The sequence below is a fragment of the Apteryx mantelli genome, chromosome 4, assembly GCF_036417845.1.
Source record: "Apteryx mantelli isolate bAptMan1 chromosome 4, bAptMan1.hap1, whole genome shotgun sequence".
Lineage (NCBI taxonomy): Eukaryota > Metazoa > Chordata > Aves > Apterygiformes > Apterygidae > Apteryx > Apteryx mantelli.
This window is the reverse complement of record NC_089981.1, coordinates 45,961,724-45,977,906: the sequence shown is the minus strand read 5'-3', so window position 1 is coordinate 45,977,906 and position 16,183 is coordinate 45,961,724. Positions and strand designations below refer to the sequence as shown.

At 52.5% G+C, this 16,183-nt stretch overlaps 1 protein-coding gene across 4 annotated transcripts in view; it reads left to right on the top strand.

The window, feature by feature from the left end:
- Positions 1 to 16,183, top strand: part of DGKZ (diacylglycerol kinase zeta) — a 66,754-nt gene that overhangs the window by 27,361 nt on the left and 23,210 nt on the right. For 2 of the 4 annotated variants that reach the window (XM_067296410.1, XM_067296409.1), the window contains 4 exons: positions 12,464 to 12,572; positions 13,329 to 13,424; positions 14,290 to 14,367; positions 14,711 to 14,767. In XM_067296410.1, coding sequence (XP_067152511.1) covers positions 12,495 to 12,572; positions 13,329 to 13,424; positions 14,290 to 14,367; positions 14,711 to 14,767 — 309 coding nt within the window. In that variant the 5' untranslated portion in view covers positions 12,464 to 12,494. Of the gene's footprint in view, positions 1 to 10,730; positions 11,594 to 12,463; positions 12,573 to 13,328; positions 13,425 to 14,289; positions 14,368 to 14,710; positions 14,768 to 16,183 lie in introns of those variants that run through there. The other 2 variants (XM_067296407.1, XM_013959493.2) reach the window with 2 other exon arrangements.

The window sequence follows — 16,183 nt, the reverse complement described above, 5'->3', positions numbered from 1 at the left end:
TGCTGGCCCAGGACTTGGGCTGTGCAGTGCCGGCGTCCTTGGGGGCTGTGGGCTGTCACTCGGAGGGGCTGGGTGCCCAGTAGAGGGGGACCACGTCTCTTTTTATGCCCCCTCTCTGTCTCTGTCTCTCTCGCTCGGAGAGAGCCAGCCCCAGGACGGCTCAGAGAGGAAGTGCAGTTGGTTATTTTAACAAGCGCTGTCACGGTTTGCAGCATGAGGAGGAGGCGGAGGGATAAACAGAGCTCTCCCTCTCCAAACTAGGACTTGGTCGGAGAGGGCTGGCCCTCCACTTCTGCACAGCCACTGCCACCCGCTCTTCACCTGCAGGGACCTCAGCTCCTCCGATCCGGATCAGGTCACAGAGGCTTTTCCCCATGCTCTCTCCTTCTTTTTCTTCCTCCTCTTTCTACTCCCCCCCCATGTTTCACTTCTTTGGTTTGTGCTGGGTGGGGGATGGGAAGGGGCTAGGGGAGCAGACCTTTAGCTTGTGGTCTGAGCAGGTACCATGATCCACCATGCCGGTTACAGGGCAGGGAGGAGCAGACTCCAGAGCCACCTCTGAAACCCTCAGCCTTGCTCCTGCTGAGCTATGCTCACTCCTGGGGGCTGGAGAGGGTTGCAGCCGTCCCAAGGGGCTACAAGCATTCCCCAGGGCTGACAAAGGGGCTCAGGAGTCCTGGACTCTGGGAAATGCAGCCTCAGTGGTGTTTTGCTGCACATGGCTGTTGCTTCCTTTTGGGAAGTAGGGGAGGGATTTTCCCTGTGAGAGGTGCATTTCCAGCTGCACAGTCTGCTTGTTATTACAGCACTGGCTGTATGTTGCCAGCCTGTGTGCTATGTGGATGGGATAGGGGAAACGGCAGGGTGAGATCTGCAGTGTGGTGAGGACTGCGTGGCCTGGGGAGCTGGCCTCTCTGCCGCTGGGATCGCTGGGTCCCAGCAGCTTTGCCCCAGAACAGCTGGGAAAACAGGACAGAGATTTCTGGGCTCTCAGCACCTTCCCATGTGCTGGTGGCTATGGGACACTGCTTCTGCTGGGAACAGTAGGAGGGGTTCTTCCTGTTCGCAGTTGCAGGCTGAAGGGAGGCCTGCAGCTCCCTGTATCCTGCCGCTGTCTCTTATCAGATGCCTGTGGCTGAGTGCCTGGGACTCTGCTGGCTTTGCTACATGCTTTGGGGAGGTCTGTGCAAACTTCTAGCCCTGGGAATCACTGGGGCTGTTTGTGCTCTGCATCTGTCGCATTGGAGCCTTTTGGAAAAAGCTGCGCTGCTCTCTTTATACCCGTTTCACTGCCTCTTCCTTGGGGCTGCTGCAGTGACAGATGCTGCATTCCCCTGCCCATTGTGGCGCTGTGCCAGGAAGTTTTCCCCCTTGCTCCCTGGGCGCAGGAGGAGAACCCCAGGGATGCTCCAGGAGTTTGGATCAAACAGTTGGGCTGTGGGGCTGGCCTCACTTTAAACAGCATGTCCCTTGGGTCCCTCCTCTACATGAGGCACAGAGCTGCGTGTACCAAAGGAAGGGATCAGCTCTGGGGAGGAGGGTGGGAATCTGCTAAATAAACCACAGATTCGGCCTTCCTGTGCACCCAAAATGCCGGGACCAGCCCGCCCAACTCACTAGTGCTTTGCTTTTGTGCGTGTAACGCTGCAAAGGGAGCTTTCAGAGATAAGGAACTTTTAACATCTTTCCCAGCCTGAGTCACTGGTAATGCTGACATGATTTAAAATAACAACTATATGGACTGTTTAGCTCCCCATCCCCTGTTTTTGCTCGACCCCTGCATGCTGATGTTGTTTGCTCACCCTCTACATTTCATCTTGGATAATTCACTGGCCAAGTCTTGCTTTTTGGCTCTTGGCACACCAACCAAACACAGCAACAGATTGTTTAAATTAGAGCTGTTCAATTTCTTGATAACCAGGAGGCAGATTATTTAGTGTAGTGGCAAATAAACTTCATAATGTTTTGATGGTGGAAAGTTGTCAAGGAATTTAAATGCCCAGACCCAGCCCTGGAGCCTCCAAGGAGACAGCTTCAGTTTGAATTAAGACAAAACACTGTCTTCCATGGATTTGGGGATGGAAATCACATTGTTGTAATGGGAACATTACTCGGAGCCTTAGCGTTGGCAAACTCTTGACTTTATGAAGCATAAATAGAGGGCCTGAGCCAGTCTGTCAGACAAGCCTGAAGGCAGGCCTGAGGCCTGGCCTCAGCAGCATGTTGAACAGGGTGCGTTAAGGGAGGTAAGGGTGCTAGGGCAGCAGGGTTAGGAGCAGTGCCAAACACAGCACTGAAATCCTCTCTGCAGTATGAGCCTTAGGCAGGTGCAGGCTGGGATTTAGGGAAGGAAGAGCGAGGAAACCGCAGAGCATGTTAACTAACACTTTTCTGCATGTCACATCAGAGTGGCTCAGGGTGGCCTAGTTTGTGCTGAGAAGGCATTGAAGGGAAGGGGACACCAGAACATCATGCAGAGCTTGGAGAGAGGCAGGATGTGGCTGCCACACAGAAAGATGGTGGGATTATGGTAAGAACTGTGAAAAAAGTGTCAGACCCTTCTACTCCCAGCTCTTCCTAACAAGCTGAACCTTGAAAACATTTTCTTGTGAGGGGCCAGGCGGGAGAGTGAGGCAAAGGATCCCTTTTGTCTTGATCAAGGCATGGCCAAACAGTAGGGACTATGCCCAGGTCGCTGTGGGAAGAAATTGCTTGGGCAGTTCCTTCTTCTTTACCCTTTGGAGAAGCATCCCATAAAAATCTGCAAAGCAGCAATGTTTGTCTTCTTCAGCTTGCCTACGAGCCCCTTGCAAGGCAGCCGCTAGCTCACAGGCCGTGCCTCTGCCCGTTCCTTGCACTTTCAGAAAAAAGGATTAGAGGGCTGCGTCTTCTCCGCTGAGCGGAGATAGTTCTTGCAGTGTTAAATCCTAGTGCTGCGGGAGTTTTTTTCTTTATATATCCAGGTAAATACTAGAGTTTTCCCTCTCTCTAGGATTTAGTCTAACAGTCTCATGAGGTGGAAACTTAGATATGTTGTCCCTGCTCCAGTATCGTGACAGGCTGTCTCTTAAGTATTTGAACAGTGAAGATGTGGCCAGGGGCTGTGGAGGGGTGCGTGAGGTTGCAGATAGATGGGTTGCAAGGCCTGGAGTGGAAGGGAGGAGGGAATCTGTTTACCATCGCTCCCCAAAGTCGGGGCCTTCCTCCCTAAGGGCAGATGGGAGGCTGTTGAATCTCTGGCATGCGTGAGGATAGAGAGGATCTGCTTAGCCCCTCTCCAGGCCTGGTGCAAAGGAGGAGTGAAGTGTTGTGTTAGCTGGTTCTGTTAATTGTCAGCTCCACAGGCCAGAGACACATTTTTCAATGGCTCTTAATTAAAATGTGTCAGTGAAGGTGCTTTCAGCCAGTGCCTTTAGTCTCCTGGAGATGAGCCAGTGCAGAGGGGATGAGGGGTGATGCCAGCCCTCTACTACATGCCCATCCCTCTCGCCCACCTCACTGATGCAGTGGAGCGCAGGGGGAAATCTGTTTTCCCTCCAGGCTGCAGAACTTTCTTGACTCTTCACGGGAGTCCTGTCTCCTGCTCCCAACACGCATGCATGCATGCAGAGACATTCACCTCTCAGCAGGAATCGGGCTCCTGTGGCATGATGAAGTCAGCCAAAGTGAAGCGCTAGTGAAGAACTAGATGGTGCAGGATGGAGGGGCACTAGAGCTTGGATGTTTATCGGCTGCTTTAGGAGAGGAATACAAGAAGGGGGTTTTCAATGGTGAATTGTTTCCTTCTGCCTTTTGGTGAACGTACGGTTTGTGTTTAAGCACATGTGACTAAGCATGACAGGAACTACCTGAGTTGACAGATGAGCGTCCTCTTGTCTTGGACAGGGTAAGAGGGAAACTGTGAGAGTCCTGTTTTAATCTGCTTGCCGGGTTTGTTGATGGCAGGATCAGCTGGTTGGTGTTCCCAGCTCCTGGAAGAGTGAAAATATCCAGAAAAACTATAAATGGTGTGGGATTCAAGTTAGTGGTGACTGTCTGCAAAGCCTTGTCTCATTCCTGGTGTGTACTGTGCGGTAATCTGCCCTGGGCATCAGCAGTCAGAAATGACGCTGAAGTGGTACCAGTTCACTGACTGCATTGCTGTCAGCCAGGGTGTCTGGAGTGTGCTGTGAGATTCCTGTCCCCTGAAGTAAAGCATGTGGGCGAGTTTTGCTTCTAGCCATCTTGTGCAGGGTTCCCATTACCCTTTGGTGTCTGGAATGTGTCAGACCTTGCAGGTGTTTGGATCAGGTCCCTGCACTGGCTCTGTGATGAAGTTGCAGTTTTCTGTGTGGGAGCAGGAGGCTGAGAGTTTTGTTCTTTTTTGGCAGGGTGCTCCACAGGAGTAGTTTCAGCCTCTATGCTAGGTCTGCATCCTGATGCCCTCCTGTCCGATCTGTGTGTGCAGACCTAGCTGCAAAGTACAATGACTGCTGCAGCAGGTACACCTCTGAGCTTTACAACATCACCTAGCTGCTTTCCTCTGGCCTGGAGCAGGCTGGGAGGAACATGCAGGCACCAGAAGGGAAGGAAAAAAGTCTGGGAGAGAGCTGGTCTGGGGATGGAGGAGGGGAGGGAGCTGAGAGAAAAAATGAGGCAGAAGAAGAATGACAGGAAGGTACAGAGAGGTCAAACTGACATTGCTGCCTGTCCCTGGTGACGTAGTTGCGGCCCAAGCTGTGCTCCTTGGGCTACCTACGCTTCTATTTTAACAGCAGGCTGGGTGTCACATGTCTGGTGGTCTGTTTGTAGGTGACCAGCAGCTGCAAACTGGTGACTTGCACCAGGCATGAAGGGAGGTGGTCCTTGAGTATGGTGAACCAAAGTGCCCAGTAATACTGACAGATTTCTGATCATGTTAGCAAAGCCCTTAGATGTTGTCTAGAGTGACTTGCTCTCGCTGTTGATGCTCAGGCATTCCTGACAGGGGCCTCCAAGCAGCTCCCTGCAGAGAAGGGCACTGTGGCTCGCACGTGCACAGATCTTGGAGCTGCGGGGAGGTCCTCTGTAGCTGAACACACGCGACCAGCCAGCCAGTTTCTAAGCCCCTGCCTTGCTGTCTGGCTAGCAGGGAGGTCTGAAGTCCCCTGGATCAATATAAGGGCTCACTTGGAGATGGATAGGGGCCTGTTTCCCTCTGAGTGCCCTGCATGGGCCAGAGACCGCATTCTGCTGCCTGGAGGGGCAACCTTAACATTATGGCAGTAATCTCCTCCATGGTGTGAGAGTGATGGTGCAACTGAGGATGTCCTTGGTCACACTTTGCCCTGGAAATACTGTGCTCTTGTGACTTAGGAGCCAGGGATCGAGGTGCTGTGGCCCATGTAGGCGGTGGCACTTGTTGCAGTTCATCAAATGAATGAAGCTTAAAATAGAAGGTGAGCACAGCCTGTAGCTCACCCCCTCACACCACACAGCTGTTTTGCACCCTACTTTGAAAGACTCGTGGTTTGGACTGAGCCTTCCCGCCCCTGTGGTGGAGGTGTGTGGGAAGCTGTTTCTCATTACTAATACTGGAAGGTGCTCTGTGCCCCCAGCAGCAGGAGACTCTTGGCTAGCTCAGTGTGCTTGCCTCAGTCTCGTGAGTGGCAGCTGGGTGTGCAGCATTAGTCACACGTCAGCTGTGTTGATGAATGGGAACAGAGTAGGACTGGCTTTGACAGTAAACAGGAGAGCTGCTGCACACGAGGTAAACGTTGCAGTCCCTGCTGTGAAAGCTGTTGATGGTTTGTGCAGCCCACAGACTTTCCACCACTGTGCCAAAAGCACAGGGGAGGGCTGCTGCTGTTCTGTTCTTCCTTCAGAGGTATGTATGCTTCAGTGCTGGCTGGAGAGACTTCTGCACAGTTAGATGAGAGCTGGTGTTCCCCGAGGTAACAGTAGCTGTACTCAGCAACAGGTAATTCTTAGACCTTGTTGCCCCCTCAGGAAGCTTCTGGCTCTGTTTTATTTGCCTGATGTGGGACAGATTACAACTTAGATGTAAATTTTGTGTAGAAACAAACTGCACAGAGTTTGGGAACTTGCTGATAATTGCTCACCTCACTGCAACCAAAGCCCCAAGGGATGTCTTGACCCATGTGCTCTCTTCCCCATCTGTGACAGGGGCTAGTGATTGATGCTTCTGAGAAAGGGATACCTTCCTTGGCAAACCTAATCCATGTGGGTTGCTCTTCCCTGTGTGTTGGAGAGGGCTGGCTAGTGAGCCTGCCTGGCTGGGGAACCTAAGGGAGAGGAGGGTTCAGCAGCTGATGCGTGGGAGCCAGAAGGGAGAGCGGGGACAGGATCTCAGTGGAGGTGGTATGGGGACAGCAGAATACGTGGAACGACTTGAGTATCAGAGCACTGAGAAGATGGGGTAGTGCAAGCTTGTGATGGAAACTGTGGCTGAAGGCAACCTGTGGTATCTGAATGGGGTGGGGGATGTGACAGGGCTGGAAAGGCAATCTGGGATCTCTGTTGCTTCTGGGTCCTGGCAGAAAGAGACCAGTTCACTGGAGGGAGGCCAGGGAATAATAATGAAGGGGAAGGACTGAGCAGACATGTGGCACAGCATCCGTGTGCAGAGCTAAGAAGTGCACAGAGGGCTTGTTCAGTACAGTACACAGGGGTTTGCTTGAGGCTATTGGAGCAAAGCAGAATAACAGGAGCTGAATACCAAGAAGCTCTCCTTGGCATGGGCAAAGCCTGTGCCTGATGGACAGTTCATGTTTCAGCCTAAGAATCAGCTTTTCTGGTTTTGGAGCTACCACCACCATAGAAGGTATGGGTGCTGGATGTTTTGGTGGCTCTCTAGAGAGCGGGGTCCCCTTATCAGCTGATCCACCAGCTCTGCATCCACTGAAGTTATGAGATGCGAAGTTTTCTTCTTAGATCCCTATTTGACTTTCCAGGGCTTTTAGATCCTGCCACTGAGGTTAGCTCTATCCTGAGAGTAACAGCTTGCAGCCTTCTCTGAACACCCAGGGAGCTTCCTGCAGCTCCTTCTCAGTTCTCAGGGGCAGCACTGCTGCCTGTTCATGGTCTGGGGTATGTTCCTGCTTCAGCAATATCTCTCTGCCCACTGATGCTAGGCTGGGAGCACAGGCAGGAGGTTGAGGCTGAGGAGCACAGAGGGGTCAGGTTAGAAAAAAACTCTCCAAAGCTCTGATTGCAGATTATGAGCACACCAGAGCTGCTGACTCCTTCCTCATTCAAAGAAGTAGATTGTAATGATAATGTAAAGCTGCCTGTAAGTAGAGCTGATATCCTAGTGTGTGCAGCATTATTTCCTTTCCCTCCCACCCTGCAAATGCTAGACTGTCTCCATCCAGCCTGCTTACCTAACTTAACTGAGCAATGCCGTCTGCAGAACAGTAACAGGCACTGCTCCTGATCCATCTTGTCAACTGCAAATAGTCTTTTAAGAGAAACCTGCAGATCCCAGAAATGTGCAAGTGTTAGGCCAAAGGCTTTCAAGACTTAGGTCTGGTTGGGCTCCTCTCCCTGCAGTGCATGGTTCCCCTGCTGCTCTGCTCACAGCTCTGCCAGTGCACATCAACCCTGGGCACTCCATGCCTTGTTGTCCTCAGTCCCCCTGCTCTGCCAGCAGCAGCTCTCAACACCCACAATATACCATTTGGCAGCTCAGCTTGCAAGTAAGATGCAAGAGATGGGGAAATTCTTCACCATCCTATCTGAGCATGGTACCGTTATGGACTGTCAAATGATTTCCCAGTAATACCCTTCACCACTGGTGGCTGGAACAAGAGTCTGTGCCACTTTCTCACAGCCCTGAAGATTAAAAAAAGAACCCTAATCAACTAGTAACTAAAACATAAATGTCAAGCAAAGGTTGTTGAGGCAGATTTCCTCACGAGACCGTGGTGCAAAAAGGAAGGAAGCTGTGTTAAGAGATCTTCCTGCTCATAGCAGCAGCTTGGCCAGCAGCACACCAGCCTGAATGTTGGTGGAATATCTGGGGCAAAGGGAGCACCCATTCAACTCATTCAGGATGTAGTCTGGCAGAACATCTCCCCTGGCAACTAAAAATGGTCAAAAAGAGTCTGTTGCAGTTTGCCACTCCCAGACAGTGTTCTCTGTTGTTTATTAACCTGTTTCATTTGTTTAGACAATTTTTAAGACTGTTGTTGATAATCTGGTTTACTGTGCTATCCCACAAATGATGGGGAGAGGGACAAGAGTAGCACATTGCAGAATCAAGGACAGGCTGGAAGCAGAGTGATCGGCAGAACATACTTATGCACCCCGCATAGCTGCAAAGGCCTAGGTGGTACGATGGTTAAATGTGCTAGTGATCAGTTAGCACTAGGCATATCTGCATTGTTTGCTGTGGTGGAACTTGAGAAATTCCTCTGAGAAGATGGCACTCTGGTTTTGCTTGCAGTTCAACAAGACTTTAACTCCTCCGGTGCTGCTGTCTGAGCTGCAGATCCCTCTGGAGAGCGTTGCTGTACTTTCTCCCCTCCCTGGGCTATGTTGCTGAATACAGTAGTAGCACAGGGAATAGCAGTGAGACTCCAGAAACTACAGAGCTAGCTTCCTTGCCTACCAGGCTGGAGGGGACTGAACCATGTCTTGTCCTCCCCAAAATGCAAACTTGGCTTTGCAGTCTTCTCTAAAAGAAGTAGAAGTACAGCCCAATGGGTTGCTTGTGGTACAAGAACTAAGCAAAATCGCCTGTTTGAAGTCCAGAAAATAGCACCTATGTGCTCTCTTAATGCATATCCCAAACCAAAAGGGAAGCGTCTCTCTGACAAATCTGCCTCTTCCCATGGCCCCCAGGGTAGTCGAGGTTTAGGCCAGGATGTTCTAAAGGTCTTCTAGTACTGCTGACCAGCAAGTGAGTGCATAAGAAAGCATGAGAAGAGAGGAAGACAGAAATGAGTGCAGCTAATCTTAGTTCAGTGGTGAGTGACATGCCCATACACTCATGATGGGTAGAGGAGCAGCTTTTTACAGCATGGAGAAGTTGCTGCAAGTGACAGTGGTGGCTTGTGTGTGCCTGCAGACTGCCTTAATCTGGAGCCCCCTGGCTCTGTAGCACTTGAAGAGCCAGAAATCTGTTTCTACCAAGCTGTGAGTGTTAGTGTTTCTTGAGTTGTCCTCAGAGAAACCCTCTCTCTTTAGAAGTTGAAGACAAGCAGTGGCTGGAGGGTCAGAAGAGAAGCATTCACTGTAGAGCAGAGGAGCACTGGAATTAGTCAGATTCAGTCTCTTCCATTTAAACCTTTGCATACCAAGCTGAGAGCGCTTAAACCAGTGCTGTAGCAGCTTCCATCTGTGGCCCAGTGCTTTTCACGGACAGCTGCAACGCCCTGGCAAACTGTCAAGCTTTGAGAGCTGGGCAAGGAAGGCTCAAGGGTCATATTAAAGCCCTTTTCACCAGGAGAGGGAATTTCTGAGCAGGACAGGATGATTTTCTTAGCCCACCTCCGCTCCAGCTCCCTCTGCCAGCCTCTACCAAATCTACATGCCCCACTTCTACTGGCCTTGTTTTTCTTCTTGTGAATTCCTAAGTGCTTAGTTTTCATTTGCATCCAATTCTGTGGGGCTGGTGCTTAGGCAGAGTGGTTACCCCTGGAACACCAGGAGGGCCAGCACAAAGGGATAAATGAGGGTGACTGGGGGTAGTGAGCAAGGGCTCATCTTCTCAAGCATTGCAGCAGCTATTCTCCACAGGGTCATCCAGAGGGAAGCTCAACCTCTGCAGACCTGGGAGTAGTCCAGCAGGTATTTCTGAGCACTTTCTCCGGGGGAAGCCTTGCTATCCTCACCGAAGGCATGAAGGCATCGAGTGCCATGTGCCTTTGTTCTGTCCGGCTCAGCACATGATATTGTAGGAAAGGGCTTTGTCTTTTTTAATGGGAGTCTCCTCCCTGCTGCTCCAAGTCAAGCAATTATCCCTTTAACACCTCCAATCCCCTAAATTCACTGTTTCTTTTTTTTCCATCCAAAGCCCTCTGCAGAGAAGTAGTTGCAGGAACCAGCTGTCATCCTAGTGCTGACAGGAGACTGCATTTGAATGCTGAGCTTTTTCCATGCCTTACAGTGCTGGGAACTGGGAGATCTGAAGAGGGCTGGGCTGATTTCTGAGAAATTGGAAATGGAAGCTGTGCAGTGCAAAAAAGGGGTTAGGACAACGTTGATCCCACAATGGCGAGCATGGGATCCAGAGGGAACTAGGAACAGCATGTGACACCTGCCCTGCCATCACAGCACCCTTGACTAAGCTGTGAAAATAAACCCAGAAACTGCTTTAAGAAGAGGGAGAGCTTTGTTTGGCTCTGAACTCAAGAGGAAAGGGTGCCTTGTGGCCCAGCTGCTCCTGCGGTGCTGTTAAGCAGCGAGTAGTGTGTTGTATACCAGAGGCCAGTCCCCGCCTTGCTGCTCGCTCCAGGTAGAGGCATCCCAGTGTCCAGCTGTTTGCTCATCGCTACCCCCTGAGGCACCAGACAAGGCCTTCAGGCCTTTCCCCATCCTCCTTTTCTGCCTGTGTAGGGAGAGCTGAGGTGGGGAGAGGCAGAGCTTGGCAGCAACCATACAGGTCTGGCAACTGAAGTGGTTTTCCTGCTGTTTCACCTTCCTCCTGCTCGCTCCCTTCTGCTGTGCCCTGTGAGCTCTGGGCCACCCCCTGGCCCATCACTGCTTTGATCTTTGCAGCCTCGCCAGGAGGCTCTTTAATTGCTGGTTTCTATGTTAACAGCCCCTGTTCAGGTGCCACCTTCAGTGCTATGGAAACCTTTTTTAAGAGGCACTTCCAGAGGAAGGGGCTCTCAGGGTCGCGGCATGCCAGCATGGTGGCAGTGCCCACAGGTAAAGCCAGGCGACGCTCCCAAGTGGGCCTGCCCTCCGCCTCGCTGGCCCAGCGCCGGTGCAGGTCCAGTACCCCGCTGCCGGCCCTCTCCTGCCTGGGTCAACCCCAGCAGGCCAGCCCCAGCTCCCGGCGCCGCTCCAGCACCACACCACCATGCCTCAGCCCCCGCTTTGCCGTGCAGAAGAAGCGCGGAGGTCAGGTGCGATCCATCGATACCCACTTGATGGGCCCTTCCATGCTCCTGGCCAGCCTTATCCAAATGAGAGAGGAGGGGAAAGGGGTGCCCTGTGCCGACAACTCCGGATCCGAGTCACTGGAGGACAGTGGCAGCAGGAAGGAGAGCATGGCCACCGGGGGAACGGAGCCGGGCAGGCGTGGGTGGCAGGCTGAGGAGACCTGGCTCTCCATGCTCCCCATGATGCGATCCCTCCACGCCAAGCCACTGCTTAGGGGCCCCCGTTGCCTGCGTCGCAGATCCTCCCATCTCCTGCCCACTGAGTTCGTGTACGGCAGGGCTGCCTACGGCCTGCAAGGGCGCTACCGCCGCCTCAGCCAGCACCGGCCTTCGAGTGATGCCATGGGGCCTGGGGCGCTGCTCTCCCCAGGCCGAGCGTGGCTGCTCCCCAGGAGGTGGATGGGTGCAGCCAGAGCCAGGCACCTTCCTGCTGCCCTCTCCGAGTGCCTGGGATCGGAGTCCGCCTGCCCTGCTGCCCCCGACAGCTGGAGCCCCAGACTGCTGTATGTATGGTGGCGTGTGACATTAGCAAGGCAGTATTTGAGAGAGGGGAGGTGGATGTGGGGCTCCAGGCTTGCCAGGACTGCAATGGGGAAGGTGGGAAGGGGTAGGGGCTTGGTTTGAGGCCCTGAGGCCTTTTGTGCCACATGGCCAGGGTCAGAGAATGCTGTGCCAGGCCTTGCTGTTGTTGCCTGCTGCTGCTGTCAATGTCTTTGCAGTGCTGTTTGTGTCCCCAGAGGAGAGCAAGGAGCCAGAGTCTCCTTTGCAGGTCACTGAGGAATGAGATAGTTTTCTGTTTCTGTCTGATGCTCTTACCACAGCTCGCTGGGGCTTGCCACACATCCCCTTCCAGCTCATACAAAGTACCTCTGTATTCCCTGCCTTCTCCCAGCCCAGGCATGAAGAAAGGTGCCAGGGCTCTTTCTGGGCTAGAGGTGGGTATTGCCTAATTTTTCCAGTTGACTAGACCCACTGGTCCTTTCCTCCACCCTAACAAACCTGAGGGAAGCTCACCAGCTCCCTAGTCCCAAACAAGCAGCTGCTTTGCTCCAGTCAGTTGTGCCGGACTCTGAAAATGCCCCAGGCTCTGGGGTGCCTTTGTACATGGGAGCTATGGGGAGCCACATTGGGGCAGAGGCTCCGGGCTGCCCCTGTCAGCAATGTGGCCAGCACCTCTGCATCCCACAGGGACTGACTTGCAGAAGGGGTGGGTGTTCCTCAGGCGATGGTCCTGGGGAATTGCTGCATTTCCAGATGCTTGGTTCTGAGGATGGTTTTCTTCTCCAGTATCACTGTTTGTCCCAGAGGCAGGCTGTGCTTTGCACACATTCCTCCTCTCCTGATCTAATAGCCAGCCCTCCTGTGTCTTCCAGAAAAGCTATTGCCAAGTCCAGCCTCCAGCACATGGTAGCCCAGCCAAACCCTGCACTAGCCCTGAGGAGTGATTCGGAGAGGCAAATACGCAGCACTGTGGACTGGAGTGTAAGTTGCATTGCATTTTGCTGGGCATCGCATGGGATGGACTTTGGGCCAAGAAGCAGCAGGCTTTTCCCAGGCTGAGGCTTCCCAGGTGACTTTGGCTTTGATACATTTGTGGCCTCTACAGTTGCTACCAGCTGGTGCTAGCGTCTGTACTGCTGGCAGCACCCCTTGATGCTGTGAGAAGAGGCTGTGCAGGCACAGGCAATTGTCTGGGAGGATGATACAGCTACTTAACTTCTAGCTCTTCTGCTCCTGGCAAGTGGAGTCTGTGGGACACAGAGCCCTTGACATATGGGCGCCAGCCTCTTCTCCAGCCCTCCTCCTGCAAAGGCAAAGCCGGGCAGGTTTTGAGCTGTACCCTTAAGTCAAAGAACAGAGGCTCTTTCAGGAGAGACTCCAGCATTGAATTTGCCAAGGTGCCTCTTCTCAGGGGGGCAACAGAAGCAGCCCCACTATATGGGACACTTTGCAACTAGGCTGTAGGTTTTTCCCTAGGATCTGAGAGAGAGGAGAGTTGGTTTCCTGGGGCCCTCTCATTTCCAGTGGCGTGGACTGTGGCAGCAGCTTTGCGAAGTTTCCTCTCTCCAGGAGTTTGCCCTGGTTGTTCTGTGCGTCTTGTCTCCCTGCCTACATCTGGCCCCCCCCCCCCAACCCCCACATCGAGTTATCTTGTCCCTAGCACAAAGCATTTTAGGAGATCAGGTGATCATTTCGGGGTGCTCTCTGAGAAACACAGCATTGGCTTGTGCCTTTCAGGAGACTGCAGTCTATGGGGAGCACATCTGGTTTGAGACCAATGCCTCTGGGGATTTCTGCTATGTTGGGGAGCAGAACTGTATGGCAAAGCTGCTGGTAAGTCACCTAGGGTCACCCGCATCTCCTGGCAAGATCCACAGAGGCGGGCTGTGCTGCCGCCCGGCGGAGAGACTGTGAAGGCCCTGCTACTGCCTGGTGCTGGGGGAAGTGCAAGGGGGCTTGGGGAGCTAGCAAGGGGGAGGGACAGCATGCTCTTTCTGCTGGTTGGTGTGTGGTGAAGGGCTGCACCCCCGGTTTGAGCCAGTGCTGCCATTCAATTTGTAATGGGAACCTGACACAGGGTTGCCAGCAGGCCACAGGTGATGTTCCAGGGAGAGGCTTTGGGATCCCATGCACTCAGGGGGACAATCTGATTCCACCTTCTTTGGAAAGACCTTTCAATAGAGGGGGAAAATGAGCAATGGAGACTCAGCCCAGACATTGCCTGACCCCACCTGCAGGACTGCCCCTGGGCAAATTTTGTGGGGATGCTGCAGCAAGGGAGAGCAAGGCTCTCCCTACTTGCAGGCTGGATCCTACCTGAGGTGTTGGACACCAAGCAGTGATGCCATCCTGTGTCTGCCCACTTGTCTTGCAGCATGAGCCCGAAGTCTAGGCTAGCGCTCCACAAGTGCCTCCCAAACCACCTTCCATAGTGCGCTCAGGCAGTGTCAGAAGAGGCCAAAGACTGATTTTGCAGTGGGAGAGCACATTCCTGCTCTGATGCAGACTGGAGAGCATCTGTTCTAGGCACATTCTTAGATCCCTTTACTTGCAAGAAGTCTGGGTTGTATTTAACTTTCCTATAGGACTTTTTCTGCATCCTGAAAAATATGAAGAAAGGGTGGGGGGAAGATGAGCTTGCCGGTCTGAACACTGCTATTCACATGGATATTTTTCCTCCCCTTTTCTCATCTTCCAGCAAAAACCACTCTCCAGGCGTAAGTGTGCAGCCTGCAAGATTATAGTGCATACACCCTGCATAGAACAGCTAGAGAAAGTGAGTAAAGACCATTAAAGCCCTCTCTGCTTCTTCCAAAGCTGTAACAGCCTTTTCCTGGCCAGCCCTTGTTCTGAGACTTGTAGTGAACCCCAAGAAGATTGGGTCTTACTGTTGTCATTGCAAAAAGAGATTTTTTTTAAGGAGATGATTCCAAAAGGAGTGTCTAGCAACATGATTAAGACCCCAAATCTCATTTTGTTCACTGAGAGAGGCATGTGGTGGGTTTCACAATCACTGAACACCTCCAGAGGTTCTGGGCCTGCTGTAGCAAAATGATCTCCAGTAGGTTTTCTTCAGGTGATGGTTTCACTGATTCCTCTCATGTGTGTTCAATCCACAGATAAATTTCCGCTGCAAACCTTCCTTCAGGGAGTCAGGATCCCGGAACGTACGGGAGGTGAGAGATGTGCCTGGGACTCTGCCTGTGTTTGCCCCCTTGCCTTTCCAGTTTGGTGGCGGAGGCCACAGGTGGTGCCAGTATGTTGCCCATCAAAGTGCAGGCATTGTGCTGCCTCCTGGCACCAAAAAGGTGGCCTTTTAAAAGAATGTTTCTTTGCAAGACAGCAGCACAGACTGAGTGTTATAAGTGGAAAAATCACAGGCAGCAAAAGGTAGATGATCTGCCAGTTTGCATGTTCAAAAGCTCCTGTATCTGCCTGGGGGAACCCTGCAAACAATGTTTCCTGGGAGAGTTTTTCACCCAAGCAAATAAAGGATGCTATGGCAAACAGCAGTTCCCCAGGACTGCCGCAACTTGGAAGGGGGTGGTGCTGGCTCACTTCGTGCTTTCCCTCAGCCCTATCCTTAGTGCCACAGGTACTCCAAGTTGCATGATCCTATAACTCTTCATCCTTGGGGTCTAGTGTTTGTGTCCTCCCCAGCCTAACCATTCCATGTCCCCCTCAGCCCAGCCAGGACTGTCCTCTGTGTCTGTATGCCAGGGCCATTCCTGCTCTGCTTATGTGCACAATGGGCACATCAAGGTATTTCCTCTTCAGTGCCCTCCTCACTGTCTCTGAAGCCTGTCTCTGCGCTACATGCTCTGGAGGGCTCCCTGGTGCTGCTGCGGTGTGAAATACAGCCAGGGTCTGAGGAATTCCCATCTGTGATGTGGGGCTTTGATCTGGCAGCACCCACCACCTTCCCACAGGAGCACTCATGCCTGTCCTAGGGAGCAGGAGCTCTCCATGCTGCTGTAAGCCATGCTGGGGGAGGGGGTCCCAGCAGCACTGCCAGGAGCTGGCTGTAGGTCAGAGCTAGCAGGCCATGCTTCGGTAACACCTAGTCCAAGAACCCGCACAGGGGGTCTCACAGCTGGCAGTAGTCTCTGTAGCAATGGAAGGTGTCCACAGTGGTGCAGTCAGACCCCTTTATCCCATGTTTTAATGTAATGGGCATAAGAAGTGGCCTGAGATCTGTCTGTTGAGCTGCTCTGATGAAAGCACCTTTCATGGTTCACCCTCCACCTTGTGGAAGCAGAGCAGCCCACACAGTGCTCTGGAGTGGGTATTGATGGCTCAGTCAAGGGCCACTTTGCTCAGTTAAGGGCCACAGCTGCTGCACCCACACTGTGTTTGTGCTGGAATAGAAGACACAATAGGAGAAGGAGTACTCAAATTCAGGGCTGCTTGCTCAGAAATACTAGTGTGATCTGATCAGGTGAGGCTTTCAACAGCTCTAAAAACTGCTCATTCTTTCTTTGCTTCTCCCACCATGTACTCTCATGCGGCCTTCCTTCCAGTTTCACTCTTACTCCAACTCCCTTGCTTGTCCTCCACTTACTTTCTAAACTCTCCTGATAACTCCGGTCATT